The sequence below is a fragment of the Danaus plexippus genome (genome assembly GCF_018135715.1).
Source record: "Danaus plexippus chromosome 3 unlocalized genomic scaffold, MEX_DaPlex mxdp_30, whole genome shotgun sequence".
Classification (NCBI taxonomy): domain Eukaryota; kingdom Metazoa; phylum Arthropoda; class Insecta; order Lepidoptera; family Nymphalidae; genus Danaus; species Danaus plexippus.
This window is the reverse complement of record NW_026869845.1, coordinates 3,309,378-3,337,024: the sequence shown is the minus strand read 5'-3', so window position 1 is coordinate 3,337,024 and position 27,647 is coordinate 3,309,378. Positions and strand designations below refer to the sequence as shown.

Here is a 27,647-nt window from a genome sequence, read left to right as displayed (position 1 = left end):
AAAACTATTATGTTCTGAGAGCAGCCAAACATTGGCTAGACATTATCTTTTTATACTCGGCTTCCTTCGTACGAACTAAAAGAGATAGCTGAACTTTTATATCCCTTTCGTAAATTATCGACCAAAGTTGCAGAACCCTCTTGTGCGCGCGCACAAAATATAAACTTATTTGTCGGTGCTTACTGCTTAAAAATATTATTACATAGTTATTATCTCATTAACAAATCACCACAAACATATTATATGTGTAGACTATGTTAAATTTATTATATGATATTATTATTAAAATTAAAATTAAATTTCTATCACTAAAGAATAATTAAATTAGATTTATTCAGTTTTTTTCATTTATGTGACTCGAGATTAAAAAAAATTGTTCTTGTTTTATATTAATATAGGTAAGGTACCACTTTTCAATGTTATACCTTTCTACAACACCTTTTATAACCCATAATGTAGACTATGCCTTATGTCATTTTGACATATGACAAGTAGAGGCACTCCCAAGTCTGGATTCTGAAGAACTAAATACTGAGTAAAGTCAAAACGACAAAGAAAAATCAGTGCTTACAAAATGGCTCTAAAAGCGCTTGTGGGGCAAAGTAAGTAAAATTTTTTTTATTTCATTAACATATTACAGTTTAATCTTTTTAATGAGTATAGTTTAGCATTAGGTACATTAAAATGATTTTGGAAATGGTAGGTCAGTCTACATCTCTTGAAGAAGCCTTATCAATGACTAATATTTTTGTTAAACTGTTCATTATATTAAATAGAAATTCCTAGAATCATGTTTTATTAAATTTTTGTGTGCTCTCAGATTGGACGAAGACTAAAAAATATATTCAATGATAACTGACTCGCAATTCTCTATTTTACTATAACATTTTAATTATATTTGTATATATATTCCTTCATTACCTCCCTTCTAAACGTTAACCGTGATTAGTCATTGCATGTTATTATAGAACTTATGTCCATGTAGCTGACCTAGGTGTTTATTATTGATTTTCTTATGACACTCAGTGGGGTGGGTACTATAGCCTACATACGTCACGGCTTGCGCCTACGAAGTACTCCCACGTCCCATTTGTAATTGAGATAACATTTAAATTTCAGTGGCATGTATATATTTCATCACATTTAAACATAATTAAAACATGACATTATGTTTAAGGCCTTTTGTGTTTTAGCTATGTTTGTATAGTAACACTCACATTTCCTTGTAATGGTGAACAAGCTAGACAGCTTTAATGTCTGATTGATAACATTAAATTGAAATTATTAAAAAATTACAAGTTTATTCCATCAAAGTCCTAGCTTAGTCAACAATTTTGAATGCATACTAATATATTGAATATCATATGCAAAATGTGAAATAACATATGTATATATGCATAATAAAAATTTATCCAATTAATCCTATTATGTGATTATGCAATTGGATTAGTACATATTATATTTTATATTTATAATTTGTAATACAGATAAAATATAAAAGTACTAATTCTCCTCGGAGCTTTCACTGGGAATGTTTTAGGGAAATTGTAACCTACTTAATACCAAATAGATTTTATAGCTAGCTCATGATTAAATAACAGTGCCACATTAAAAAAAATATAAGCGGGACTGGTTGTGAATAGGAGTGCAGTAGTTTTAAATATATTGCTTCAAAATGAATCTCAAGCTCCCATTATAATATAACTACGAATAACATTATTTTATATTAAATGCTACAAATACACACAGTTAAAATACTCTTTTTTTTTATTTAATATAAGCAAAAAAGCTGCTTGCACACCAAATTAAAAAATAAAAATTTCAATTAATGTTCCAAAAATGTATAATAGTCTTAGTATGAAACTCATTTCCAATATCAATTGCCAAGTTAACCAATTGTCTTAATCACTAATGTATATAAGAATGGAATATTTTAATTCACTTGAAAATCATATTTATTGGAGTGCATACAATTCTTGTTCACTTTATTATTATAGTAAAGGAAAGTTTGCTGGTTTTATAAAACACTCATTATCCTTTCAGTTGACTAGATACTGCTACCATACAACAGTGATAAATCAAGGAGATACTGGAATTAAAACTAAATTTGTTACAGAGATTATGAATGAGGTGATCCGCTATCGCGGACCCAAAGGCAAGGAAGCCCAACGCATAGAATGGCGTATCCTCATAGTGGATCAGCTCTCTATGAGGATGGTGTCGGCTTGCTGCAAGATGCACGACATCTCGGCTGAGGGAATCACATGTGAGCAAGTCTTATAGAAATTTAATATATAATTATATTTTAATATTATAATTATTTATATTATAATATTATTTCCTAATAATTAATATAAAATTTCAATTCAATCTTCTACTTAAAACTTTGTGTATCTTCACCAATTAACATGAATCAAAAAATCGGTGTTATAAGTTGATGTCTCTATGTATGTCTGTCTGTAGCATGTTAGCTTTGAACATATTCTCAGATTTGGATGCGTTTTTTTTTTTATCTGAGAGTGAGTTTTCTTCAGTTTCCTAACATATCTTTAGTTGATATCACCATTATAAGATTATTAATCAGTATAAGAATATTAACCAGTATATATTTAACCGCTTTAAAAAATATCAACTATTTTCCAAAATAATGAAAGGCATTTTTGATGTATTCACTTGGCACTCAATTCAGTGCTTCATGCTCCCCAGTATAATTGTTAAATGACAATGTATGCATAGAAAGTTTTTTAAAATTTCAAACAACATATTTAATTAAATATGTCTATTATGCATTATGTAATTCGTAGTCCCTACTGTCTAAAATCTTTATAGAAACAAAATTGTTTTATATAAACGTAAAATAGATTTAATATTTGGTTAACAGTGGTTGAAGACATCCATAAGAAGAGGGAGCCTCTGTACACCATGGACGGCATCTACCTCATCACACCATCAGAGAAATCAGTTCACGCCCTCATCAATGATTTTTCTGTCGGTAACCGCATTATGTATAAAGCAGCTCACGTTTTCTTCACTGAAGGTAATCCATGTTAATATACGATATTACATCATTAATAAGCTAGATTGTACTTTGCTTTAATTTTTAGTTGCGTTACTTTTTTTTTATTTATTTCCAGCCTGTCCCGATGTTCTGTTTGACGAATTATCGCGTAGTCACGTAGTTAAATATATCAAAACGTTAAAGGAAATCAACATAGCTTTCATTCCATACGAACAACAGGTTTGTTCCCTTTTTGCATGCTTTTATTTAGCTTCACGTGTATGTATGTTTGTAACCGACTTCTTCCAACTCGATTTTGACCCATTTTAAACGGACCGATTTGTAGGCTTTTCAAGGACCGGTGGCAAACTAATACCTCATAGAATTTCTATCAATTCAATCATTAGGATTGCCAGGAAATTTACGAAGTGAGCATAAATAAGAAGAAAAAAGAAAACAAAAAAACTTAACTAAAAGTAAAGAATCACATTTATATGAAAACATTGTACTGTGCAAAAATAAATAATAGGAGTAAAGTTATATTTCAAAAAGGAATGTCTAAATAACATTAAGGAATCTCAAATAAAAAAACTTGACTGATATAATTAAGACCATAGTGCGTAGTTGTACCTGCCATGAAACCTCATTGCTTTCATTAATTGTATATGCTTTAATAAAAGTGTAAACATCGATACAAACATTACGTATTAATGTTTAAGTTATGATATTGTTTTACACGCTGCCATATATAGTGTGTCCTGAGGAATTGTTCAATGAATTGTGCAAATCGTCAGCTGCTAGAAAAATCAAAACTCTGAAGGAAATCAACATTGCCTTCTTACCTTACGAGAGTCAGGTAAAAATAATGTGCATAGGAGAAGACGCCATGCATCCGTGGGCATAACTTTGACAAACTCGAATTTTTTTTTTTAATTAAGGCATATTTAAAATTCTACTTTTTCTTGATTCAAAAATGGAATCGAAAAATTTACTGGAAAGAAAATTATATTTGCTGAGAATAGAAATCTTTTTTGGAACAGCTGTAGAATTAGTGTTAATGTTAAATATGTGTATAAATATATACATTTTAATATAGGTGTTCAGCCTGGACTCTCCGGACACGTTCCAGTGTATGTACAACCCGGCGTTGACGCAGACCCGTAATGCCAACATGGAGCGGATCGCGGAACAAATCGCCACTCTGTGCGCCACGCTTGGCGAATATCCCTCTGTGCGTTATCGCAGGTACAATGACAATGGCTACTCGAGGAAAATAAAAAAAAATTGTTGAGATTCTTATTTTAAAATCTAATTTAAAATTAAGAATATATGCATAGAATTTAAATATAGAACAGATTTTTTAATTAACTGTATTGATGAAATTGTATAAATTTTAATATTAATAATTTAAACCTATTACTTCAGCGACTGGGAGCGCAATGTTGAACTCGCGCAGTTAATACAACAGAAGCTGGATGCTTATAAGGTATTTTATTATAATGAGCTTTATTTAAAAAAAATCGTAACATGAAAGAGTAATTCCAAATACTATGTTATTTAAAACTAATATAAGTTTCATAAACATTTTAATATCTGTGCTATTGTCGATTGAGTTAGGACATCAACTCATTTGATACAGTTACAATTTTCAGCCTCTCCCCTCTTGGATATTTCGTCAGTTTTTTTTTTATATCAAGGAACGACATCAGTATAATGGAGCAAGATTTTAATGTCCATATTCTATTATTTCTGACAATTGACACAAAGTCCGTCATAGTTGACATGACCACGGCTATTTAAGGTATTTAATGTTTATATAAACGTATATTACACACCAGGCGGACGAGCCGACTATGGGCGAGGGTCCAGAGAAGGCTCGCTCTCAACTACTAGTGCTAGACCGCGGCTTCGACTGCGTGTCTCCACTACTACATGAACTGACGCTGCAGGCTATGGCCTACGACCTTCTGCCCATTGAGAACGATGTGTACAAGTAAGTATTTACAGTTAGTTATTGTTGAATTTTATACCATTCATATTTATTTTTGCGACCACTATTAGGAGAATGAAAGTTTGGTTAAATAGGTTCTCGTTAGTTGATTGTGTTACAGTACCGTTAATCTTTTGTTACATTTTCTGAAGCCTTTTTTTCTTTACATAAGTACGGCAGGGAATAGTTTTTCTTTATGAAACAATTTGCCATCAGATAACAGACAATCTTAAAATTATTTCTGAAATGAGAATTTTAACCATACTCTCGCAAAATAAAAAAAAGTCTAAGTCACTTAAAAATATAAAATAACCTCACACAATTCAAATGTCTTGATTTTATTAAAAGATTCATTAATAAAACAACTTCAGTTTATATTAACTTCAGTTAAAACTCAATGACTGCCAACATACAAATTACTTGCAACCCCGGGCCATCAGTGATTTCAAGTCATACTCAACCACTATTATATAATTGGGGTGTGAGTTGGGGTTTATTAGTAATTTTAATTGTATACAAGTATGTTTGTGGACTCGCAGTCAACTATAAAGTGGATTTGCTGTATATATGGGCGCCTTAGATACGTGACGTCACAAGTCCCGCATACGATTACAGAGATGTTATTAATGATTCCCGCAATATATATATATCAAATGAAACTGCTTGCTGAGAATAAGTCTAGAAAAAGCTTGGTTTTATTTATAGGCTTTTTTTGTAAAGTTTATACAATTTTCAGGTATGAGGCCTCTCAAGGTCATATGAAGGAGGTGCTTTTGGATGAGAACGACGAGCTGTGGGTGGAACTCCGACACCAGCACATCGCCGTCGTGTCCACCTCCGTCACCAAGAACCTCAAAAAGTTCACTGAGTCCAAACGTATGGGAGGAGGTAAAATTTATCTTTATTGTGTATCATAAACTAGACTTCAGACTTCCGGACGTTGTTTTTGAAAATAGGTTCAGAGATAGTGTAGGATATTTAAAAAAAAATATGGTAATTAAAGACAGCGCCATCTTTAGTCTCTGTCATGTATGCAATTGTTATGTTCTGATCCCACGAGCACTTTACGGAATTTTAGTACAAATGTAGCCCATATATTATTGTGTTGACCAAGCTTAATTCAAACGTGTGTGCGTCCACATAACTATCGCATTTATAATATCAATGGAATTTTTGTACTAAAATCGACTACGATTTACTTAAACTGCGGTGATAAAAATAGTTTCAGGTCAAGAAATCAAAAAAAATTGTACTTTACCAAAACTATAATAGTATTTTAATTAACTAAAATTTGGAAATCTTAAATTTTTTTGCCTTACAGGAGACAAACAATCCATGCGCGATCTCTCGCAAATGATAAAGAAAATGCCTCAGTACCAGAAAGAGCTGTCCAAGTACGCGACTCACTTACGTCTAGCCGAGGACTGCATGAAGACTTATCAGGGCTACGTGGACAAGCTGTGTAAAGTGGAACAGGTGATTATACTTTATTTTGTCTTAACATACACTTTACCAGTGGCGTGCACACCATACATGCAAATAAGCACTGCATACCCTACCCATATAACAACTAAACCTATATTGTTTAATTCTTACTTACATACTTTTAATCATACATTACGGAATACAAATGTTTACAGACATTTAAAATGACATTAAATTTCACGATTCACGATTTGTTTAAAGTGCCATCTATAAAATATATAAAACGAAACATTGTCGATCAGCCGCCGCTAACTGCTAGCGCCGCTATGCAGCTAGAGCGGCGATATGCACAACCACTCGGTGATTATTTACCATACAAGAAATCTCAAGGACGATCAAGTTGTATGCAGAAATGTCTGCATGTGTGTGTGCGAAAATCTATGTGTGGGTTGTATTCGAAAAGCAATGCATACTTTTTTTCGTTTAAAATTTCGTAGAAAGTCCGTTAATTGTCAAATGAAACGGGATTCTGATTGGTCGGTAAACTGTTCACATATTTTTTTCGCCATTTTGTTATTATTGAATATTGTTATTTGTCTTTCTAAACGGAAGTGAATAAGGTTTAAGTAGCAAATTAGTGAGTAGTGAATTAATTTATTAACGAATTATGAAAAATTATAGCTGGGAGTGCGTTTATCGAAGTTAGTTACGATTAGATTGTCAATATTGTCATTTGATAATAAAATTAAAATAATTACAAAGGGAATGTGTGTGACCGGTTGAGACGTAACTAAAAGAAAGCTAATGTTATTCTTTTTAATAAAAAATATTATGATAGTTTTAATTAGCTAAAAGGTTGTGAATACACAAATAAGTTATTTGTCTGTTGTTTTTAAATAATAATAATAATGTTTGGATTTCCACTAAATATTCCGATTTAAATAACTTATAAAGCGGTGATAAACAAATCGTAATTGTTTTAAGGTACATTCGTGGCTCAGAGGTAAATGAGAGATTAATAAAACATATAGATGCTCGTTCTGATCGGACTAGTGTAACTTTATGCGCGAATATTATGAATGTTTAAATGAAACTAATATTTTCGGATGACATACTCCGACATTTCGATTACTCAGCAGCAACCGTGATCACTGCAGACATCTCGTCTGCATAATAACTTATTATTTAATCAGTTGGCGACTGTACGATTAGCCCAAGTTCTTACCGTCACACCATATAAAACATTTCTAGTTCAGATTTGTGAAGGAAAAGTCGAGAATTCTCCACCCATGGTTTACCAATGCCAACTCGTGGTAGGGGTAGAGATTCAAAGGGCTAAGGAAACTCACTGCACTAAAATCCCAAGCAATTCGCTTCAAGATGACAAAGTTTCCAACGGTTCCGAGACTCGCAGTTCCTGAATTGGAAAAACTCAAATCTCTGACGGCCAACTTTCAGTAACAACCTAAAAAGAAAATTATTTGTTTATGTATCTAAATCGGTTCCTGTTTGGTCCTAATTATAATTCTCTCATAAACTGCTGAGTGATTTTATTTATAAATTTTGTTATATTAAATTTAGTATAAAAACAATACTTATTGGCAAAATAACAAAATTAACAGAATCTTTAAAGTTGAGTCAAAAAATAGTTTGGTTTTGTAAGGTGTATATTATGTAGACAATGTTACTATCCTCAGGATTTAGCCATGGGTACAGATGCTGAGGGTGAGAAAATCAAAGATCACATGAGGGGCATCGTTCCAGTACTACTCGATCAGGTAAACACTGTCTTTGTGTGACCTAATATTATATTATTTACATTGAAGCTTTTAAACAGTCCAAATTATAATGAAAATAATATTTTTTTTCATTATTAGTTACAAAAAGAGGTATAAATAAGCACTCATTAATACTTCGGAATAAATTTGACTAGTGTTAGTAATATTATATATTAGTTCTCACCTGTGACTTTGTCCGCGTAGATTTCTTAAAATTGGTATTAAGTGAATTCAGTGATACACTAATGTCTGTGGTTTTGATATTTTTCTATTGTTATTGAAAAAAATACCACTCAGTAGTTTTCAGTAGAGACAGTAACAAACATCCGTAGAAACTTTTGTGTCTATTATAACACTAGGAATTACGGAAGGATGGTTCGATCGTGGAAATGTGATTTAATTTTCAGTCGATCAAGAACTGTGACAAGATGCGTATCATCGCGCTGTACATAATGTCCAAGAACGGTATATCGGAGGAGAACCTCAACCGCCTGGTGACGCACGCCCAGCTAGAACCATCCGACAAACAGGCGCTGCTCAACCTCGCCAACCTTGGACTCAATGTTGTCGTTGATGTACGTACATATTGCATACATATAACTATGAATTTTTAGCCTTTCATCTAGTTAACTCTTCATATTCGTACTAGGAGCTGGTTTCTGGTACTTACCTCCTTTACTATATATTTGTATTTTTTTGCTCTACCAAGGCCATTGCTGTAAATGCCCTACAAAGTTCAAATAGGTCCAGAAAGTAACTCTGTCCCAGTTGGATGAAATTCGGACCCTGATTCATGCCAATCAGCTGAATCATTGATAGTCCTAAAAAAATGTGATTTTTCTACGTTTGAGTTATAATGAATGTCAAATACTTATTGTACACTCGTTCCAACAGGGCAACAGGAAGAAGCAGTACCAAGTACCGCGGAAGGAGAGAATCACTGAACAGACGTACCAGATGTCAAGATGGACTCCAGTTATCAAGGTACTAAATATTTTCTCACTCACAAAGTCACGACCTCGAGACACTTGAAACGTTATTACTGGCAAGGTTTCATCTGAATCATTGTCTGTACGTGGGATAATTCCCACAATTAAATTTTATTTGATATTCCTCTTTTAGATTAGAAAAATATCGATATTTTTTCTTTAACGCTCGTTGCTATTTAGAGTTTGGCATCAAATTGTAATAAATTCTAAAGCTAATCTAAATAGGTAAAGTCTGACGTTCCTACCTATTTATATATTTATATATGGGATTTGTTATTATTTTTGCTACTTTCAGGACATAATCGAGGACTCCATTGATGATAAGCTCGACCAGCGTCACTTCCCGTTCCTGGCCGGTCGTGCTCAAACATCCGGATATCAAGCACCTACTAGGTTCATAATTCATATACATACCTATCTATTATATCACTACCGAGTGCTATCATAAAAAACTATACAGTTAAATCCGGTTGTTTATTGAAAATGTATCTTGACAATTGATATTATATTTTAAATGTATAATGATTTGTTGTATTACAGCGTCCGCTACGGTCATTGGCATAAGGATAAGGCGCAACAAACCATAAAGAACGTTCCACGTCTGATTGTGTTCGTGGTCGGAGGTGAGACATTCAATAATTCTCTCATTAAATAACGTATTTTGTTTCGAGGCGTTTCTCATTAAATAACATACGTAAATACTGTAAGTGCGAAGATTTATGAATAAAACTCTTAACGCTCGGTATGTAGTGTGATGTAGACTAAGACTAAGCACACTAATCAACGAGTGCTGTGCTAATTGTAATTTAAGCTCTTTTCTAGTATTGTCAGTCATTTTTACCCAAAAGACGAGATCGAAAAATATAAGGGGCCATCTAAATTGAAATGTTATTTTTTATTAAAGCTGACCGTTAACTTATTTATAGTATCAAGGTCACACAAACAAATAACAGAATATTAGCGTCTCTCATTTCGTAAACATTATTTCCCCTTATCATTTGCTAGAATTCTCTCCAACATTTGTATATTATTAATATGTGTGTTTGTTTTTTAGGTGTCTGTTTCTCCGAAATTCGTTGTGCTTACGAAGTGACAGCTGCTCTTAAGAACTGGGAGGTTATAATCGGTTCCTCTCACATCCTCATCCCGGAGAACTTCCTCTCGGATCTCAGCTCTCTCACCGCATAAATATTTCACCCCAATTACCTACTGTTATTTGGTTAGTTTTAGCCGGTGTTACTAAGTACCATATTTATGTATAGTAACTAATTTTTCCTATAATAGAATTGCTTATAAATAATTTTTCCTTTATCCTATGTTCTGTTTGTGATATCGTTTGCTGATAATCAATGTTATAATCATTTTAGCAGTGTCTATATTGTTGATATTTTGGAAGATTTAATATATATAGCGACGTTGTGTACTTTAGTTGGAACTACTATACCTACTTATTTATTATAAATAAATAATCCTCTAAATATTTCGGATTGTTAGCTGTTATTTTGGTAATGATTTTAATAGTTTAAATATTTATAATTAGTATTATTATTTTTAAGTTTAGAAATTGCTTTAATGCCAAAAAGCTGGTACTGAATCAAGTGTGGGCGAGAAAAAAATATATAAAAATTGAATTTGGATGTTAAGAGATTTTTGAATTTGGAATGTCGCAGGCCCTCAAAGAAACATTTTTGTTTGTCACTATAGAAACTTCCTGCATGTACTTAACCAAATGTCCACATCATGAAATCTCGTTATAAATAAAAGTTTGTTGAAAAATACATAGCAATAGATTTTTTTGATGTAAACAATCAATTCTAATACTGTATGTGTGGTAGTTGATATAGTTTTCTCTACATTCCATAGGAAGTATAGTTTTTCGAGGCGTCTATATAAATCGTTGCGCCGTGTTAACTCCTTACGAAATATTCACTTGAATAATAATATTGTAGAATCAGATTTAAATGTATACAAATAGCGGTATGTGTGTACAACATATATGAGTAGACGTCACATAAATAACATATCAGAAATGATATGACCTATATAATTATTGTGTATTTAAGAATAATTTTCATAGAATATGACCTGTGAGATATAAACTAGTGCGGTTATCGGTGCCCATGTTCGTGCAATTACATAGAATGTATGCATTTTTTTTTAAATCTTTCAACATACATATTCTAATCGTTCAGTATTGTTAAAGTTAATAAACATTTCATTCACAGCGTTGTTTGATTTTGATCTTTATTATTACTTATATTTAATGATTATTGTACATTGTACGTGTGGCGTATGTGAAATACACATAGCTTTGATGGCAGGTGAACTATGCATTAAATATATATAAAAAGGTTATATATGAAGCTTATAAAAAAGTATTATTAAAAAGACATATTAATATATCCCTTTTGTGATTATTCTCAATAAAAATTATAATACTATAGTGTGATTGATTGTTTATTAGATATGGCCTGGTACTATAAATATTGTCACTGCACTAATATTGAGTCACTATAATTAAATGCGAACAAAGCAGCGGTAAAACCCGATAACATCTTAATTTTGCACGTGATTATATATGAGACGTAATTATTATTGTTTTAGTATTAAAAAAAAAAAAGTAAATTTACCGAAATATAAATATTGTGTTGATAAAATAGTAAACAAATGTTATCTTAAGTTTTATATGGACGCGATGTAATACCGATTGCTTATATATATAATATATCTCAAATATTTGTTGTATCTTAACGTTACTCGTGACATTAATGTATAACATACATATGCTGTGACCTCGGAGGTTATCATGAGATTCAGTGAAATAAAAGAGAGTCAGTCGCTAGTGTATCCCACATCAGACCATTGAACCGCTCGGAACAATGAGTAAAGATCTCGTTATTTTGGCCTACTCCGGCGGTTTGGACACCAGCTGCATTTTAAAATGGTGAGACAGTTGTAAATTTTTACAAAAAAATAATCTCTTAAGAATTCGGTGATAAATAGCGAAGCATTATAAGAAAACACAATTAAATAAAAAAATAAATATTAGTAATCAATTAAATCGTTTTCCAATTTAATTTGTTTTTTTTTTTGTTTTAGTTGAGCTAAAAATATCTAGCTTTAGACAATAAATACAGATGTAGATATTACTTATATAAACATATGTCCAAATGGATCTCATGTTACCAACCTATATTGTCCATGAGTGACCCTGACTTCTTTCCATCAGGTACACCGTCTGCCTGTTCGCGTCATATAAAAAAACCTGCAACTAGCAAATGATAATATTATTTATTACAAATAAATATTTTAAAATACAACTTTGATTACGGCTATCATTATACCACCGAACAATAATCTTTTTGCAATATTATTGTATGTTATTTTAAATATTTTAGCGATAGAAAATATTTGAAATTTACATGAAAAGACAGTGACAGATAGACTGTTTTATCATATTTTCGAAACTTATTATTAAATGTAATAAAATTTCCTCTACTATTCTATATCCTAGGATTACAAGGGATAGGGATACTATTCCGGGTGGAATTCATTGATCTTTCATCCTAACAGTTTTTTTGATAATAGTCAAGACAAAATTTTCACACTTGTCTTCTACGAAAGAAAGATTAAAAGAGAAAGTTAATATATATCGGCAGATTTGTTCAGAAACTATTAGGCTTATTATTGAAAAAAGGTTTCTTTGATCCTCTACAAATTCTTTTACATCACTTTTCGTCTATAAGACCCAGGGGAAATTGCTTATTTCCACCGTATCCCCTGAACAATAATTCAGGACAGAGTGTAATATCAGAAGGCGGATTCAACGTTATCTCCAAATCGAAAAGAGCTTGGTCATCAGTGCGATTGGTTAGCTGTTTTTTAATAAATTTAATTCGCTGCTAGGATTAAAGCATTCAGAAAAAAATAAAAGTCCATCGTTTTTTAGTTTGGATATCTTGTCTAGGGTAATAACAACCTTCTGCCAAAGCTGCCATCATTTTATCTGCCTAATCAGTTAAGTGTGCAGTTAGCTAGCCAATTCGCATTTGGACTAATCATAGAGATCGTTGTTCACAATTCGTATTCTGTGTTTCTGAAAGTCAAAGTTTATATCCTTACTCAAACTCAAAGTTTATATCCTTACTACTTAAGGAGCGTTCACAGTTTTTTTTTTTTCATAAATCTAATTAAACTGGTAGGTTATGTTTCTGGTCCGAGACCCTTTTAAACGAACTCGATCGACTTGATTCCGTAAACTCGGTAATGTGACCTATTTTAAATGCTTGTTAAATTGTTAAAGGCCAACCAACATGGTCATTGCTTATTTGATATAGAACTATTCAGCGAACACACGAAAAAATACTTTGCATAATTTTCAATATACCCTTAATATATTTAACATATGTGATTTCAATAATCCCTTTTAGAAATTCATAATAGCTTTCGAACAACCTTTTCAAAATTTACAATTTGTTTTGAACCTAGTTCAGGACGTTGTACGGATGGTTACATTACGTGGTTCATTTTTCTGTTTATTATTTTCTCCAAGATGAAATAAATGAAACAAAAAAATCACCGTAAAAAATACTCCTTAAGCATTTTTCAAACTTAATAAATGAATAATATAATTTTAAAGGTTAATTCAAAAAAATTACGATGTCGTCTGCTACATGGCCGATATTGGACAAGACGAAGATTTCGAAAAAGCACGCCAAAAAGCAAAACTCATAGGAGCAAAGGATGTAAGTTTTTAGGGATCCTTAAGCACATTATATTTTTGTAACTTGACCAATTTTCACTTTTTTATACTTTCTAGGTCATAATTGAAGATTTGCGCAATGATTTCGTCTCCAACTATATGTTTCCCGCTATTCAGATGGGTCTGGTTTATGAGAGTCGATACTATTTAGGGACCTCCGTGGCACGGCCTTGTATCTCCGTTGGAATAGTAAATGCTGCAAAAAAATTAGGCGCCAAGTATGAATTACCCGTATCTTATATTATGAATACTTTAAACCTATTTAGTTTACTACAAATAAACACTACAGTCGCGTGACTAGTTAAATATTAGCTTTTACATTAGGATTGTCAGTCTATGAATATGTAAATACGACTTATATTAAAATATGACACAAACTTATTTGTTGTGAACTTTCAAAATACGTTGACAGGTATATTTCTCATGGTGCTACAGGCAAGGGTAACGATCAAGTACGTTTTGAATTGAGCGTGTATTCGTTATGGCCGGAAGGGAAGGTAGCTACATAGCTTTAAAATATTTCTTTCTATGTTAAAAATATAATGTAAGTTTTATCTCTGGTAGTGTAATAAAAATTGTTGAAATCTTACAGGTGATCGCACCATGGCGTCAACCAGAATTCTTTAATCGATTTCAAGGAAGAAAAGATCTAATCGAATTTGCTAAACAAGAAAACATACCGGTTTCCGCTACACCAAAGGCCCCTTGGTCGACTGATGAAAACATTATGCATATCAGGTATGAGCTCGAAAAATACTTTATTTAAACGGAACATATGTTTAAGCTGACTACGAGTTTTCAGTATCAAGTCAATTGCATTTATATCCTATATACATTGACAATGATTATATTAAATTTAGTGATTGTAATATTGCATTGATGAACAAAAATCTCGCTAACAACTACGTAATAAGAAGATAACCTCATAGTCTGTTTTTGAATCGAGTCCATTAGTGTACGAATAAAGATTCATACTTATGGCATAAACAATGTTCAAATTAAAAATATTTTAAATATACTTTTCAAAATATTCCTCGGTAGTTATGAATCGGGAGTCCTAGAAGACCCCGCAGCGGAGCCTCCTAGTGGGATTTACAAAATGACTCGCGATCTGAACCAAGCTGAGGATTATCCGAGCACCATGGATATAACATTCGAAAAAGGTGAAATAAAATAACTACCAAACCTTCTTGGAGTCACCGATTTTCTTAAAAAGAACTAACAAAATTCTAATGTTGTAATTTTAGTAATTGCAGAACCCTTAATACAATATTAATACATTTAAATCTGTAGATTTTACGGAAACTATTTTATTTTTGTTATTATTTAAAACAGGTTTGCCAGTATCAGTCAAAATTCCCAGCGGTCAAGAGAAAGCTTTAATTATAAACGATCCGCTGAATTTGGTGAGGACGTTAAACAAACTCGGCGGTCAACATGGCGTCGGTCGCATTGATATAGTGGAAAACCGTTTCCTGGGATTAAAGGTACGTTATACATAGATGGAAAATATTATTTAAAAAAAATAAGTATTATTATTATAACTTAAATGAAAATTTATATATTTGATTACTAAATGCTAGTAAATATTATTACAGTCTCGGGGACTCTACGAGACCCCGGCTGGGACTATACTCCACGTTGCACATCTGGACTTGGAGACTTATGCTCTTGATAAGGAAGTTTTAAGGTAAATAACTTAATATTATTAAATACATGATTATTTACCTCTGTATAAAATACACGTGATATTACTAATAACATATACATATGTAATATTATTGTAGGTTAAAAAAATACCTTCAAGAAAAAATGTCAGACTTTGTTTATAATGGATTTTGGTTTGCCCCGGAAGCCAGATACACGAGGAAGTGTTTAGAATTGTCACAAGAATCAGTTTCCGGAACTGTTACAGTCCAAGTCTTCAAAGGGAACGGTAAGAATAGACTAATAACAAACATATGATACAATTAGTTCGTGTCATGTTTGCAATTATTAGATGTTTTTTATAACATAAATTATTTTAAAATATATGTTTTGCAGTAATAGTCTTGGCAAGAAAAAGTGCCAAAAGTTTGTACAATCAGGAATTGGTTTCCATGGACATTGCCGGAGGATTTTCTCCTGAAGATAGCACTGGTTTTATTAACATCAATGCAGTGAGACTGAAGGAATATGCTCGTTTTGCTGGTGGCCAAGAATTTTAAATAAAAAATAAATAATCAAAAATATTTAATTTGAAGTATTTTTTAAATCACAACTGAATCCTATATTTGATTAAGAAAAATATTTTACTACATTTTATTAAGTAACAACATAAGTATTAACTCAGGTTTTCGTATCTTAAATACTTGGTATACCTAACATGTAAAGGATAGTAATATCAGCAAAAGAAGTTTGATATTGTGAATAATCCACCCATTAGACTTAATACACTGTTACGGATGAAAAACTGTTCTCCAAAAACACAAATTTATATCTTTTTTAATTTCTATAAAACCAATCACTTGTGTCATATCTATTACAAAGGTCGTCCTCAGGACTCATTTTCACTCATCTTTCATATAACAGACATTGTAAGTAAGATGCTATTACTCCCTTCATTAGAGTCGCCATTGTTTGTATATCTATTACTCTTCGTCCCCAAAGTCGGAAACGAATTATGTCTTTGAAATTTATCTCTACGTTCTTCTATATTTGTCAACTAAATTCAAAGCATATTATTTATACTTTCTGATCCTATACTGATTATGGGAAATTTTAGAGATCATCCCGTAATGTGGGCTATCGCTAATGCTTTTGCTCTGTACCTGGTAAGCATTAAAACGTGTAATGACATGTTTTAAAGTAAACTCAAAGAATAGGTCCTTCCCCGTCAAATTGCCTGTTCCATAAAATCAGAATGTTTATTCATGTTCGTGTTTATTGTGAATATTTCAGAATACATAATATTAGGCTAACACAATTTTTCCCTAATCTTAAGTATTCTAAATTTAAAATAAAAAAATTATAGCTTACCGCAGAATGCGTTGTGAACTTTTTACTAAACAATAAAACTTATAAGAAATCACGAAAAGCATAAAAATGTAACGAATAATGGCAGTGTATTCTGAAATCTTTGCCTATCTTTAAGGACGAATATAAAAAGCAACTGTACTAATTGACAGAACACAATTGTCAATTTGACAACTAGAAACCAAGAATTAAAGAATTGAATTGTGAAACAGCATCTTAATTCTTAAAATGTACTCCTATAATATAAACTAATAATAGTGTTAGAAGAAATGTTTATAGTGCTAAAGGTCAAGAAATAACCTTAATTAAGGGGGTGTCAAAGTCAGCGCATTCTGTTAATTTAAAAAAAATACTGCAATATCATTTTCTTAAAATTGTTTAATATATTAATATCGAGTAAAACACTATAAAAATGCATCGAAACTTACCACAAAACAAAGAAGCTTTATTAAAGTCTTATACAACTCGTCTTAAAGAAGATGTTAAAAGTATGTTGGAAAATTTTGAAGGTGAGTTATCGTTATAGAATAAGCTAAAAAATCTTAGATTTGATGGTCATTTTAATGTAACTAATATTTTTTAGAAATAATAAAACTGGCTAAAGGTGAAAATGAATCACAATTAAACAGGATGACACAAATAGAACAAGACACATTTGAAATGCAAGTGAGAGCTGCAAATATTGGTAAAATTTCAATATCTTCATTTAAAATATTCAAAACTATGTCATGAAGAATGTTCTCAATTAATAAAACATTATGTTTCAGTTAGAGCTGGAGAGTCTCTGATGAAATTGGTGTCAGACATTAAACAGTACTTAATATTAAACGATTTCCCATCCGTTAATGAAGCAATTACACAAAATTCAAAATTATTCCGAACGAAGCAACAGGAGTGCGACCAAAAACTGATGTCACTTCGAGATGACATTGCAGCTGATCTCTATGATTTGGAAGATGAATATTTCACCAGCATATATAAGTGAAAATAGACTTATAAATACTGTTAAGCAATATTGTTTAGATAGTTAATCAAAAAACGGATAAGATTAATTTTTGTAAGTAAATAGGTATTATATCATCTGTGGATTAATGCATGTAGTTCTTTAAGTATTGAATTAAGGAAAATACTAATAAGTTTAAAGTTACATCTTATGACATAAATATAGTTTTTTTTTAACCCTTGTCCGTCTTACCATAACTAACATAATAACAGTAAGTCTAAATCAAAATCAATAGTATTATTATATTATTTGCATGAATTCTAGAAGCTTAATCATAGACATCATTCATTGTTTCTTTAATGGTCAATAAAATCTGTTCAATATTGAATATCATTTCATAGACCAGTACATGATTTGATTTAAAAAAAAATATGGACAGGTGTACTAGTTTATTGAATCTTCTAATAAAATAACAATCAACAAATATTATTTTTTATTACATTACATACAAGCACTACACATTCTCCTTTATATGTGATATAAAATCTCATTTAGGGCAGAACATGTAATGTGGCCCTTCTTGCGGGTATTGCTTAGCGACAACTGGTCTGCCAATTTTGTAATTATCTAAATACATATACAGCATGTAACTCCCAAACATGGCTCCCAAAAACCAGGTCCATTGTTGCCACATTGGAATCCTATGCTTTACACTTATGTTGAATCGATCTTCACCAATAATTTCAGATGCAACATGAAACTGAAACATAATGTAAAATAAATTAATTTTATTAAATATCAATAGAATTGCTCATTGGGATGATATTAAACTTACAGGTTCATTAAAATTTCTCTTCAAGTCGGGTAAATCGTAGGGATAGTGGGGATCTTTGGAATCCGTTCCAATATCAGGCAATTTTGGGTAGTCACCATATCCCATTTCTTCTGGATATGGTTGATATTCCTCAATACTCAAACCATATTTTTTTGCCGCAGCCTGTCTCTCCGCCATTGTCTTAGGATAGGGACCGGGTTTGTATTGATAATTCCAATCTGAAAACGTTATGACGTAACAATCACAACAAAATATATATTTTTATGTAGCGTTACTAACTTACGGTTCCTTGCAGCATTGCAAAATATTCCAACAGTTTTGCGGAGAGAATGGGGATTAGTTAAAATGGCTTTTTTCACCAAAGATAAAGCCATTTTTCGCGTAAACGGAGATCACGATTTTTTAGCTGAAATTAAGTGTCATTTTGACACATGTATTTCTCGTAAATTAAGACAGCTATAGTGTAGGTTAGATAGAAAAAATCGTCTATAGTAAAGTTTATTTCTGAAAAATTTAGGTTATATGTATATAATGTTATTAAATAATACTTACCACAATTTTTGTATCAATTACATTTTTTAAAATTTTCATTATATTATTGCTCTCAAAAAATAATTGCAACCCCTTAATATTAGTGTCATACAGATTGTTTTTGATTTTACGGTAGGTATATGTCAAATGTAGGAGTAAAAGGCAGGCACGTATTAATTAGTAAATATATGTCAAAATGTTTTAAAATTTAATTGGGGTCGATTATAAAACTAAATCTCTATGATGGGAAACGAGAACTCCCAATTAAATGGTTTGGAAGTAGAAGAGAAAGCGACAGAAATTACTGATTTCTGGTCACATTATCAAGCCACTATTAAGGATAGTTGTAGATATTTTAGTTTCAAAGGAGATGGATCAGTATCAGTATTCAAAGGAGAAATAGTTTTAGGGCCGTTATGGAATATATCAAGTCCACTAGAAAAGTTCTCCAATGTAAGTTAAAATTTGTGTTATATTAAATATAAGTAATTAAATTTGCTTCAGAGATATAACTAATTGTTATTATTCTCAATATTGACATGTTTTCTTGGATGTAATAAATATATAATATTACTAATATAATAAAAACATCTTATTTTTCCAGAATCTTTTGAAATACCGCCACCCTTGTATTGTGAGGTATATATCATCATGGCAACAGCGATCTACTTTTCATCTTGCCACTGAATATGTACAACCTCTTTCCCATGTTTTAAGTTCTCAGACGCCTCTACAAATTTGTATAGGTCTAAACAATATTCTTCGGGCACTAGTTTTTCTTCATGATCAGGTTAGGTTAATCAATTCATAGCAAAAATGTGTTACATCTGTAATGAATACACTATTCATATTTAAAATTTAAGTTTAATGAAGTAGTGTATGCTAAGGTGCTAACATATATGAAAATATGATGTTTCAGGCTGGAATGTCACACAATAATGTCAGTGTATCTTCAATTTATGTATCTGGTGATGGTCAGTGGAAGCTTGGTGGTCTGCAGTATCTCTGTCCCTTCAGTGAACTCAATGCAGCATATTTGAAACATGCCAGGATACACAGGTAATAATATTTATTCTTCCCACTCTTTGGGAATGCTTTATTTATCTTATAATTGTGTATTCATCTTCAGATATGATAAAGCGGTTGATCCCAATGAAGATGCAACCGAAAAGAACTCTAAAGTTGACCAATATGCTTTTGCTGTACTAGTTGACGATGTTTTCAAAGGCTGTAGTGATGGTAAGGAAATTTTATATATTATTATTAATGTACAATAATTAAGTGACACGTAATTATGATGCCTATTTTAATTTCATCTTGTAAACAATAATTGTGCATACTTAAAACTGCATGGAGGTATTAATTTAAATTTTTTTTTTTCAGGAGATGTACCACATTTAAAAGAGTTTACAAATTATTGCAAACAAAATCTTCAAAATCCCGACTGCGAAAAAAGGCCGAAATTATCAGAACTATTTAAGGACAATTTTTTCAATCATGAATTTATATCTATTTATAAGTTTTTAAATTTCTTACCAATTAAATCTGATGAAGAAAAGAGTGAGTTCTTTGCTAATGTGATAAGAAACCTCAAATGTTATGATGAAGCTACTGTAGCGAAGCAGCTCGGAGGATTGTTGCTATCAAGGCTAACACTTCTGGACTCAACTGCCAGGAAAGACGTATTACCATTCATTTTAAAACCAAAAGATGGTAAATATTCTTTAATAATAAATAAAACTACTGTCCAAATTAGTATGTCATATTAATATGATTATTCCCATAATAAGAACTTTATCATCTTTACTTCTAGTATATTTAAAATTGGATATCCAATTGAATATATGTACATAAACTATCTTAAAATTATTGTATTATCTCAAAATAATTCTTAAAGAATGGCTACATTTATTATTAATATATATATATATATATTTCAGATAGGATACAGAATGGTGAACACACAGGTTTCTTCTGTTTAAATGTATTCAAAGAGCATGTGAAACCCAGGCTTTTGCAATTGTTTGGTGTAAGGGACAGTCAAATAAGGATGTTGTTATTATCCCATTTCAACAAATTTGTTCATGTGTTCAGTCACGAAGAACTATCACATCACATATTACCAGAGGTTGGTCATAAATAATCTTTTCAATATATGTTATTTATAAGTTACTGGTTGTATATAAAAATATTGAAATTTTTTTGTATTTCAGTTACTTCTTGGAATCAAAGACACAGATGACAGTCTAGTTGCATCAACATTGATATGTTTAAGTGAACTAGTACCTATATTAGGAGCAGACACGGTAGTGGGTGGCAAGAGATCCAAATTTTTCACTGATGGTAGACCTAAATCTAAATCAAATCATTTGAAACCTGAAAATGATTTGTATTTAGCAAATAAATCCCTAAGAGACCTTCATGCTACCGAAAACGTTTTTCCTGAACGAAAACTAACTAATTACGAAGAAAATATGGCACTAAATGAAAGACCAACTCCTGTTGGTGGTGAATGTTTAGAAATTGAAAATATGTCATGTGGTCCTCAACAAAATAATGAAGTAAATTCTGAAGATGACTGGGATGATTGGGATAATTCTAATAGACAGTTAGTTATGAAAGAACTTGAATCAACAAACATCGAATGCTTTACTGATGAAAAGATAACAGAAAACGATGTTACGGAAATGAAAGAAACTATCAGTGATGTGACTGTTGAGAACATTAAGCCTTCTAAACATTCCGCGTTATTGCAGAAAGCTGCTATAGAAGCTAAAAGGAATATCATTGACATATCGGAATTGGACATTAAAAATCAAAAGAATGATTTTAAAAAAAATGATGATTTTGATTACTTTGCTGACATGATGCCCGTTATTGAAAAACAACAAGTTAGTGTTGTGGAAAAAATTCCAGATATCAGCAACAAACTTAATTTTGTACCAGCTGGTAGTGATGACAATGAAGATTGGGGGGAAAATTGGAATGAATAGGACATAGGATTTGTCATTATATGATGTAAATTTATAATCAAAGTAATGTGCAGTGCACAGATTAAATAAATGCAATATATTTTATTCTGTGCATATTTTAGATAATGTATATAGGCTGTAAGTTGATGCATAATTTATTTTATTGTTAATATAAGTTCAATGTAAAAAAAAATACACACTACCTTATTCATAATGCCTTTATTTTTAAAATTGTATGGAGTATTTCTTAAATATCTAAGGAATAATATTATTTAAGAAATAGAGGAAAACATTATAATCAATCTACTTGACTAGCAATAAAATGATTGAATAGTCGCGTATTTGAATTCATAACACAAATATAACAAATATATAATGACTAGAAATTAATAGGCTCAATTTATTTAAAGCACATGTACACTTAATTATAATGGTAACTAATATCTTTGGCAGAAGTCACTAGGTAGGTAACAAATGTGATGATGTTGTTAACATGTGAAGCAAATCATACTGTCCAAGGTCAATGATTTTAAATCGCAATCTTCTTCTGCTTGACCAGATCCTTTGAACTCTCATTAAAAACTTCTATCATTTGATGGCGGGCCATATCAGAGAGGTTCTCTAAATCATTCCTGGTTAATCCTTTTGTGGGTATAGGTGGCAAAGTTGTGATTACCACTTTCCCTGTAAGTCATTAGTTTTTAAGTTAATTTTATTAAACCAATGATATGAAACAGTTGGGTTTATTATTTTACCTGGCTCAAATGTCTTTGATTCATTATCCAGAAAGTAATACTGACTAAAAACAACAGGCATAATTGGGATTTGGGCATCTATAGCCAAATAGAATGCTCCTTTCTTAAATGGTTGTATAATTCCATTATTGAAACGAGCGCCTTCAGGAAATATCCACAATTTCGTCTAGAAATAAAATGTAATTAAAAATACGTCATTAAGTATATTTAATATCTAAGTCATTTAGGTTCATGCCTTTTCATCAATGACTCTTGCAGTGGCTTCTTTCATTAACTGGCGAGCTTTTTCAGTTTTAAGTCTATCAATAAACACTAATCCCGATAACCAAGCACCAAATCCAAAAGCTCCAGCAAACATCAAAGGTCTTTTAGCGACAACTGTGCAACGTTTCATTCGGGGCCACATTTCGAACATACCTTATAAAATAAAAATATTTTATAAACAGTCTACATAAAAAAATTACAAAATATTATTTGACAAACCAAGAATATCCAAAGAACTCTGATGATTAGATATTACGATACAACATTGTTCATTATCCCAATGCTCCAAACCCCGTAATTCCCATTCGATACCAACAATGTGGGATGCATAGCGACAAAAACGGGAAGCTACTCTGTAATATATAAGAAATATATAAATTTGTACGTTATTTTAGCGCAGTCAAAATAATCAATAACTTACATTAGGTTCGTAACGTCGCGAGGATATAATAAAACTACTGGTAATAAAATGGTACAAGTTATCAATACATAAGCATAATACAGGAAAAACTTTAAGTAATATCGAAAAACATTACTTTTTTCATACAAAAAAGGCAAGGTAAATATAAAACCCGCCAAAAATAATTCAGGATATGAATAAGAGGAAGCCATAACGAACCACAGACAAAAGTCAAAAAGAAAATGTACTATACCATTGTTACCATATGTTTTAGGGCAAAAACTATTAAATAGACCTCTTTCTTATTTATTATTATTTTTTAAAACACTTCATTTAACTACTTATCTAACTCTAGCATGAATAGTCAATCTAAAAATTAAAATTACTTTGTTTAAAGGGATTATTTTGCTATGCTGTTCCAAGTCTTAGCAATATTTTTTTGTGGTATAAAATCGTTTGTTAATTCACATTAAACATTAAAAATTATTTAAGGCGATTGTTGTTTTCAGCACTTTGTACGCTATAAGTTATTAATTTTCAGACCTGCTGTCAATGTCATATAATTTATTTTTAATCTGTGTTTGGCAAGAGAATCCCTTTTTCTCGGTTACCGTCATCGGAGTAACCGAGGTGTAGGATTGTTCTTTTATTATTAAAATGGTGAGATATGTGTATAAAATAATACTCGAAGTGATGTTATTACAACACAGTATTTGTTTTTAAAATGTTATTTCTATTGTATTTATTAAGATCTCGGGGATAAGTGTTGATATAATAACCGCAACGTCCATCCACTCATCTAAAGTTTGTCTTGTTATTCTTTATTATATTTGCTCTTTTCTAAGAAAACTGCATACACGTTGTATTAAATATAGCGATAACTCTCTAGAAGCAAGTGTATTGAGCGAATATTACATCAATTAAATTTATAACCTACATGATGAGAAACCGACACATGCGCGTCATCTGATGTTGCCTATGATACAAACGTGATTGGTTTTGCCATGTTTTATGTGCAATGCTTAATCCATTTGTATTCAGAAGCAATATTTTTGATTATAAAGTGTCTCTGATATTGTTATTAAGACATTCACTCGTGCACGTATATCTGCCAAGCTACTTTAACTGGATATTTCTTATTGTAGGCTTTCGTGAAAGTGGTCAAGAACAAGCAATACTTTAAGCGTTACCAAGTTAAATTCAAGAGGCGTCGCCAGGGAAAAACTGATTATTATGCACGTAAACGACTAATCGTTCAGGTACGTACTTTCTCACCAACATTTCAAATTATAAGATGCACTTACTAATTTTAACACATGTTTTAGGACAAGAACAAATACAACACTCCTAAATACCGCATCATTGTCCGTCTCTCAAACAAGGATGTGACCTGCCAGATTGCTTACTCTCGCATTGAGGGTGATCACATTGTGTGCGCAGCTTACTCACATGAATTACCTCGTTATGGTATCAAGGTTGGTTTAAAACTATATTTTTACTTCTCTCTCACCATAAACATATTTTAAATGATGATCTTGAACGGGCGGTCTGAAGCACTGTACAAATGCAATCCCCATGTTGCTATATGTTCAATTCTGATATCAATTCCTCTCTACAATTTATATACCAGTAAACTTCTGTTTCTAATACAGTCATAATTGTAGGTGGGTTTGACCAACTATGCTGCAGCCTACTGCACTGGTCTTTTGGTAGCCAGACGTCTTCTCCAAAGGCTGGGCCTTGACTCCTTATATGCAGGAGCCACCGAAGTGACTGGTGATGAGTTCAACGTAGAACCTGTAGACAATGGTCCTGGTGCATTCAGGTTAGTGAAAACATTATAATATTTAATATGCATTTTGTAGCACAATGATGATATATTACGGGCGGACTGAGCACAAATCATGGGACTTGTGTAAATGTTGCATTGTAATTAACTGAAAATCTCTTCATTTCATACTGTAGCTCAAGTTGATTGGAGAAATTTAATTTTGTAAATATTATTACAGATGTTACTTGGATGTTGGTCTTGCAAGAACTACCACCGGTGCCCGTGTGTTTGGGGCCATGAAGGGTGCTGTTGATGGTGGCCTTAATGTTCCCCACTCCATTAAGAGATTCCCTGGATTTGATGCCGAAGCAAAGAAATTCAATGCTGAGGTTCACAGGTATTTTTGTGATGTCCACATTACTTGATCATGTTTTCAAAATTTTATACTTTTTGTCTCAAATAAACAAGTTATAGTACATTAATTTTCTGATATTCATAATATATTTTGTTTTTTATTAATGCATGAACATATTACTATCTTCATATTCAAAATTCACACCTATTAAACACACAGTCTAAATCTGTGGTGTGGCTTGCATTTATCAGATATTTCAGCTCAAGTCATTTGTTAATCTTTTGTCATTCTAATCTTACACATTCTCTTTCATAGAGACTTCTATTATGCCTATATTTATTATAAGCATTAATAAATGTGATACCTCAAATGAACTAAAACAACCTCTGCCATCATTTTAGTCTTTGTATTCATAAATTACTATTCTCACTTTTTGAATGATTGTTTGCTCAGGTTATTGTATATTTAGACCCATCAACTGTGGTCATGTTTGTTGAGTCTGAATTTTCTGAAACAATGTTGGTAATGAATTTTTCAATGACTATATATTATTTCTGCTGTAACATCTGCATCATTTCTTGTATCAAGTTAAAATGAACTAAACATTTTCTTTTGACTCCGGTTTTATAATTTTCATAGTAATTACTGGCTAAGGAGCTGTTTATTCTTCATTAATATTTCTATCCCCCAAATAATTACACATACTGTCTTCCATAAAGTGCCCTATCTATACTTTGTTGTCCAACAGCAAAGCCATTATTTATTAATAAAAAAGAGAATTTGTCAGTTTCATTTTATTTTTAAAGTTATCTTCAAATCATCTTAACTATAACAGTTACCATTGCTCCTATCATCCTTCGGTAAATAGAATATCTATTCATCGAACAGCCATTTTGGAGCAAAACCAAAAATCAAGGTCTATGGTTGTGACAAGAAATTTACCAAGAATTTTTTTAAACCGACCTTGAAGACAATTCCTCATTTAAAAACTATTCCACTTAATTTTGTTAAGTGGTAATTGGTGTTATTGAATGCTAATTTATGTTATTTTTTTAGGGCTCACATCTTTGGTCTTCATGTGGCAGAATACATGAAAAATCTGGAACAGGAAGATGAAGATTCATTCAAGAGACAATTTGGAAAGTACATCAAGCTCGGAGTGTCTGCTGATGCTGTAAGAAATTTTGAACTGTGTATAATAACGTCCAAACAAATTACTGCATAATTTTAATATTATGTCAGTGTCGAAGTTGGACTAAATAAATGCAAAAATTATATAATAGCTTCTTATTTAAAAAAATATGAAGAGACAAAAATGATTGCAACATTTAAAAATTATACATAATAGAAAACATTTGAATAATTTGCTTATTATATATATATATTTATTTTGTTTTTATTTAAAGATCGAGAGCCTGTACAAGAAAGCCCATGAGTTAATCCGTGCGGATCCTTCACACAAGAAGAAGGAGAGCAAGAAAGACCCAGCCAAACAAAAACGCTGGAACAAGCGCAAGCTGACACTGGCTGAGAGGAAGAACAGGATTAAGCAGAAGAAGGCTTCTTTCATCAAGAGACTGCAGGCAGAAGCATAAGAGCTCTCAATAAATACCAATGAGCATATAAGACTGTATATTATTTTACCATAAATATATGTTTATTTCATACACATCATTATTACCTTCTTTATCTCTTATCGATTTATTTTAGGCAAGATTAAAAGGAAAACATTATTTTTTAGTAACAATACCTCAAAGGAACTTGAAATTCCAAGTGGAATGCATGTAACTGTCACAGACTTATAATGTTACAGTTATGGGAAAAAATTATTTCTTAGAGCTTTAAATATATCTAATGGTTACAT

The 27,647-nt window shown here is 31.5% G+C and overlaps 7 protein-coding genes across 8 annotated transcripts; 5 read left to right on the top strand and 2 right to left on the bottom strand.

The window, feature by feature from the left end:
* The first annotated feature begins 466 nt into the window (after window positions 1–466).
* Window positions 467–11,404, top strand: LOC116770474 (protein ROP). 2 transcript variants are annotated; one of them, XM_032661969.2, is made up of 15 exons: window positions 467–602; window positions 2,117–2,266; window positions 2,882–3,037; window positions 3,751–3,854; window positions 4,095–4,243; window positions 4,424–4,484; window positions 4,837–4,991; window positions 5,725–5,876; window positions 6,310–6,464; window positions 8,111–8,191; window positions 8,599–8,766; window positions 9,086–9,175; window positions 9,476–9,573; window positions 9,721–9,803; window positions 10,235–11,404. In XM_032661969.2, the coding sequence occupies exons 1-15, from the start codon at window positions 575–577 to the stop codon at window positions 10,366–10,368; spliced, it is 1,764 nt and encodes a 587-aa protein (XP_032517860.1). In that variant the 5' UTR covers window positions 467–574; the 3' UTR covers window positions 10,369–11,404. The 2 variants fall into 2 exon arrangements, with proteins under 2 accessions (XP_032517860.1, XP_032517863.1); XM_032661972.2 differs by lacking the exon at window positions 3,751–3,854 and adding an exon at window positions 3,135–3,238.
* A 504-nt stretch (window positions 11,405–11,908) lies between these two features.
* On the top strand, window positions 11,909–16,178 carry LOC116770495 (argininosuccinate synthase). Its single transcript, XM_032661980.2, has 10 exons — window positions 11,909–12,124; window positions 13,820–13,925; window positions 14,000–14,160; window positions 14,355–14,439; window positions 14,535–14,680; window positions 14,984–15,105; window positions 15,278–15,429; window positions 15,541–15,632; window positions 15,730–15,878; window positions 15,986–16,178. The coding sequence occupies exons 1-10, from the start codon at window positions 12,060–12,062 to the stop codon at window positions 16,147–16,149; spliced, it is 1,242 nt and encodes a 413-aa protein (XP_032517871.2). The 5' UTR covers window positions 11,909–12,059; the 3' UTR covers window positions 16,150–16,178.
* Window positions 16,179–17,114: 936 nt separating this feature from the next.
* LOC116769690 (mediator of RNA polymerase II transcription subunit 22) lies at window positions 17,115–18,648 on the top strand. Its single transcript, XM_032660899.2, has 3 exons — window positions 17,115–17,466; window positions 17,541–17,642; window positions 17,725–18,648. Exons 1-3 carry the CDS (start codon window positions 17,370–17,372, stop codon window positions 17,940–17,942), a joined length of 417 nt encoding a protein of 138 aa, XP_032516790.1. The 5' UTR covers window positions 17,115–17,369; the 3' UTR covers window positions 17,943–18,648.
* Window positions 18,377–19,179, bottom strand: LOC116769601 (NADH dehydrogenase [ubiquinone] 1 beta subcomplex subunit 8, mitochondrial). Its single transcript, XM_032660776.2, has 3 exons — window positions 19,019–19,179; window positions 18,736–18,953; window positions 18,377–18,660 (listed from the first exon to the last, which is right to left on the bottom strand). Exons 1-3 carry the CDS (start codon window positions 19,107–19,109, stop codon window positions 18,448–18,450), a joined length of 522 nt encoding a protein of 173 aa, XP_032516667.1. The 5' UTR covers window positions 19,110–19,179; the 3' UTR covers window positions 18,377–18,447.
* A 168-nt stretch (window positions 19,180–19,347) lies between these two features.
* LOC116773697 (protein-associating with the carboxyl-terminal domain of ezrin) lies at window positions 19,348–22,974 on the top strand. The gene is made up of 7 exons (XM_061526952.1): window positions 19,348–19,719; window positions 19,871–20,056; window positions 20,186–20,325; window positions 20,396–20,505; window positions 20,650–20,979; window positions 21,207–21,394; window positions 21,480–22,974. The coding sequence occupies exons 1-7, from the start codon at window positions 19,507–19,509 to the stop codon at window positions 22,257–22,259; spliced, it is 1,947 nt and encodes a 648-aa protein (XP_061382936.1). The 5' UTR covers window positions 19,348–19,506; the 3' UTR covers window positions 22,260–22,974.
* On the bottom strand, window positions 22,443–23,908 carry LOC116769511 (1-acyl-sn-glycerol-3-phosphate acyltransferase alpha). The gene is made up of 5 exons (XM_032660670.2): window positions 23,679–23,908; window positions 23,477–23,610; window positions 23,229–23,410; window positions 22,994–23,159; window positions 22,443–22,922 (listed from the first exon to the last, which is right to left on the bottom strand). Exons 1-5 carry the CDS (start codon window positions 23,867–23,869, stop codon window positions 22,768–22,770), a joined length of 828 nt encoding a protein of 275 aa, XP_032516561.1. The 5' UTR covers window positions 23,870–23,908; the 3' UTR covers window positions 22,443–22,767.
* Window positions 23,909–24,182: 274 nt separating this feature from the next.
* LOC116767002 (large ribosomal subunit protein uL18) lies at window positions 24,183–27,409 on the top strand. Its single transcript, XM_032657148.2, has 7 exons — window positions 24,183–24,317; window positions 24,803–24,916; window positions 24,983–25,132; window positions 25,322–25,482; window positions 25,667–25,825; window positions 26,840–26,957; window positions 27,190–27,409. The coding sequence occupies exons 1-7, from the start codon at window positions 24,315–24,317 to the stop codon at window positions 27,376–27,378; spliced, it is 894 nt and encodes a 297-aa protein (XP_032513039.1). The 5' UTR covers window positions 24,183–24,314; the 3' UTR covers window positions 27,379–27,409.
* Window positions 27,410–27,647: the final 238 nt, after the last annotated feature.

What these genes read in the sequence shown, in the direction of transcription:
- LOC116770474 (XM_032661969.2), top strand. Translation starts at nt 575, where the DNA reads ATGGCTCTAAAAGCGCTTGTGGGGCAAA. An exon ending in AGCTGTGTAAAGTGGAACAG is followed by an intron (nt 6,465 to 8,110) that starts GTGATTATACTT and finishes TACTATCCTCAG; the next exon opens with GATTTAGCCATGGGTACAGA. An exon ending in TTCCAGTACTACTCGATCAG is followed by an intron (nt 8,192 to 8,598) that starts GTAAACACTGTC and finishes TTTAATTTTCAG; the next exon opens with TCGATCAAGAACTGTGACAA.
- LOC116770495 (XM_032661980.2), top strand. Translation starts at nt 12,060, where the DNA reads ATGAGTAAAGATCTCGTTATTTTGGCCTACTCCGGCGGTTTGGACACC. An exon ending in ACCGTTTCCTGGGATTAAAG is followed by an intron (nt 15,430 to 15,540) that starts GTACGTTATACA and finishes ATATTATTACAG; the next exon opens with TCTCGGGGACTCTACGAGAC. An exon ending in CCAAGTCTTCAAAGGGAACG is followed by an intron (nt 15,879 to 15,985) that starts GTAAGAATAGAC and finishes TATGTTTTGCAG; the next exon opens with TAATAGTCTTGGCAAGAAAA.
- LOC116769690 (XM_032660899.2), top strand. Translation starts at nt 17,370, where the DNA reads ATGCATCGAAACTTACCACAAAACAAAGAAGCTTTATTAAAGTCTTAT. An exon ending in TATGTTGGAAAATTTTGAAG is followed by an intron (nt 17,467 to 17,540) that starts GTGAGTTATCGT and finishes AATATTTTTTAG; the next exon opens with AAATAATAAAACTGGCTAAA. An exon ending in AGTGAGAGCTGCAAATATTG is followed by an intron (nt 17,643 to 17,724) that starts GTAAAATTTCAA and finishes ATTATGTTTCAG; the next exon opens with TTAGAGCTGGAGAGTCTCTG.
- LOC116769601 (XM_032660776.2), bottom strand. Translation starts at nt 19,109, where the DNA reads ATGGCTTTATCTTTGGTGAAAAAAGCCATTTTAACTAATCCCCATTCT. An exon ending in TTGCAATGCTGCAAGGAACC is followed by an intron (nt 18,954 to 19,018) that starts GTAAGTTAGTAA and finishes TAACGTTTTCAG; the next exon opens with ATTGGAATTATCAATACAAA. An exon ending in AGAGAAATTTTAATGAACCT is followed by an intron (nt 18,661 to 18,735) that starts GTAAGTTTAATA and finishes ATTATGTTTCAG; the next exon opens with TTTCATGTTGCATCTGAAAT.
- LOC116773697 (XM_061526952.1), top strand. Translation starts at nt 19,507, where the DNA reads ATGATGGGAAACGAGAACTCCCAATTAAATGGTTTGGAAGTAGAAGAG. An exon ending in AAACATGCCAGGATACACAG is followed by an intron (nt 20,326 to 20,395) that starts GTAATAATATTT and finishes ATTCATCTTCAG; the next exon opens with ATATGATAAAGCGGTTGATC. An exon ending in CACATCACATATTACCAGAG is followed by an intron (nt 21,395 to 21,479) that starts GTTGGTCATAAA and finishes TTTGTATTTCAG; the next exon opens with TTACTTCTTGGAATCAAAGA.
- LOC116769511 (XM_032660670.2), bottom strand. Translation starts at nt 23,869, where the DNA reads ATGGCTTCCTCTTATTCATATCCTGAATTATTTTTGGCGGGTTTTATA. An exon ending in GAGTTCTTTGGATATTCTTG is followed by an intron (nt 23,411 to 23,476) that starts GTTTGTCAAATA and finishes TTATTTTATAAG; the next exon opens with GTATGTTCGAAATGTGGCCC. An exon ending in CAAGAGTCATTGATGAAAAG is followed by an intron (nt 23,160 to 23,228) that starts GCATGAACCTAA and finishes TTTTATTTCTAG; the next exon opens with ACGAAATTGTGGATATTTCC.
- LOC116767002 (XM_032657148.2), top strand. An exon ending in GTAAACGACTAATCGTTCAG is followed by an intron (nt 24,917 to 24,982) that starts GTACGTACTTTC and finishes CACATGTTTTAG; the next exon opens with GACAAGAACAAATACAACAC. An exon ending in TCGGAGTGTCTGCTGATGCT is followed by an intron (nt 26,958 to 27,189) that starts GTAAGAAATTTT and finishes TTTTATTTAAAG; the next exon opens with ATCGAGAGCCTGTACAAGAA.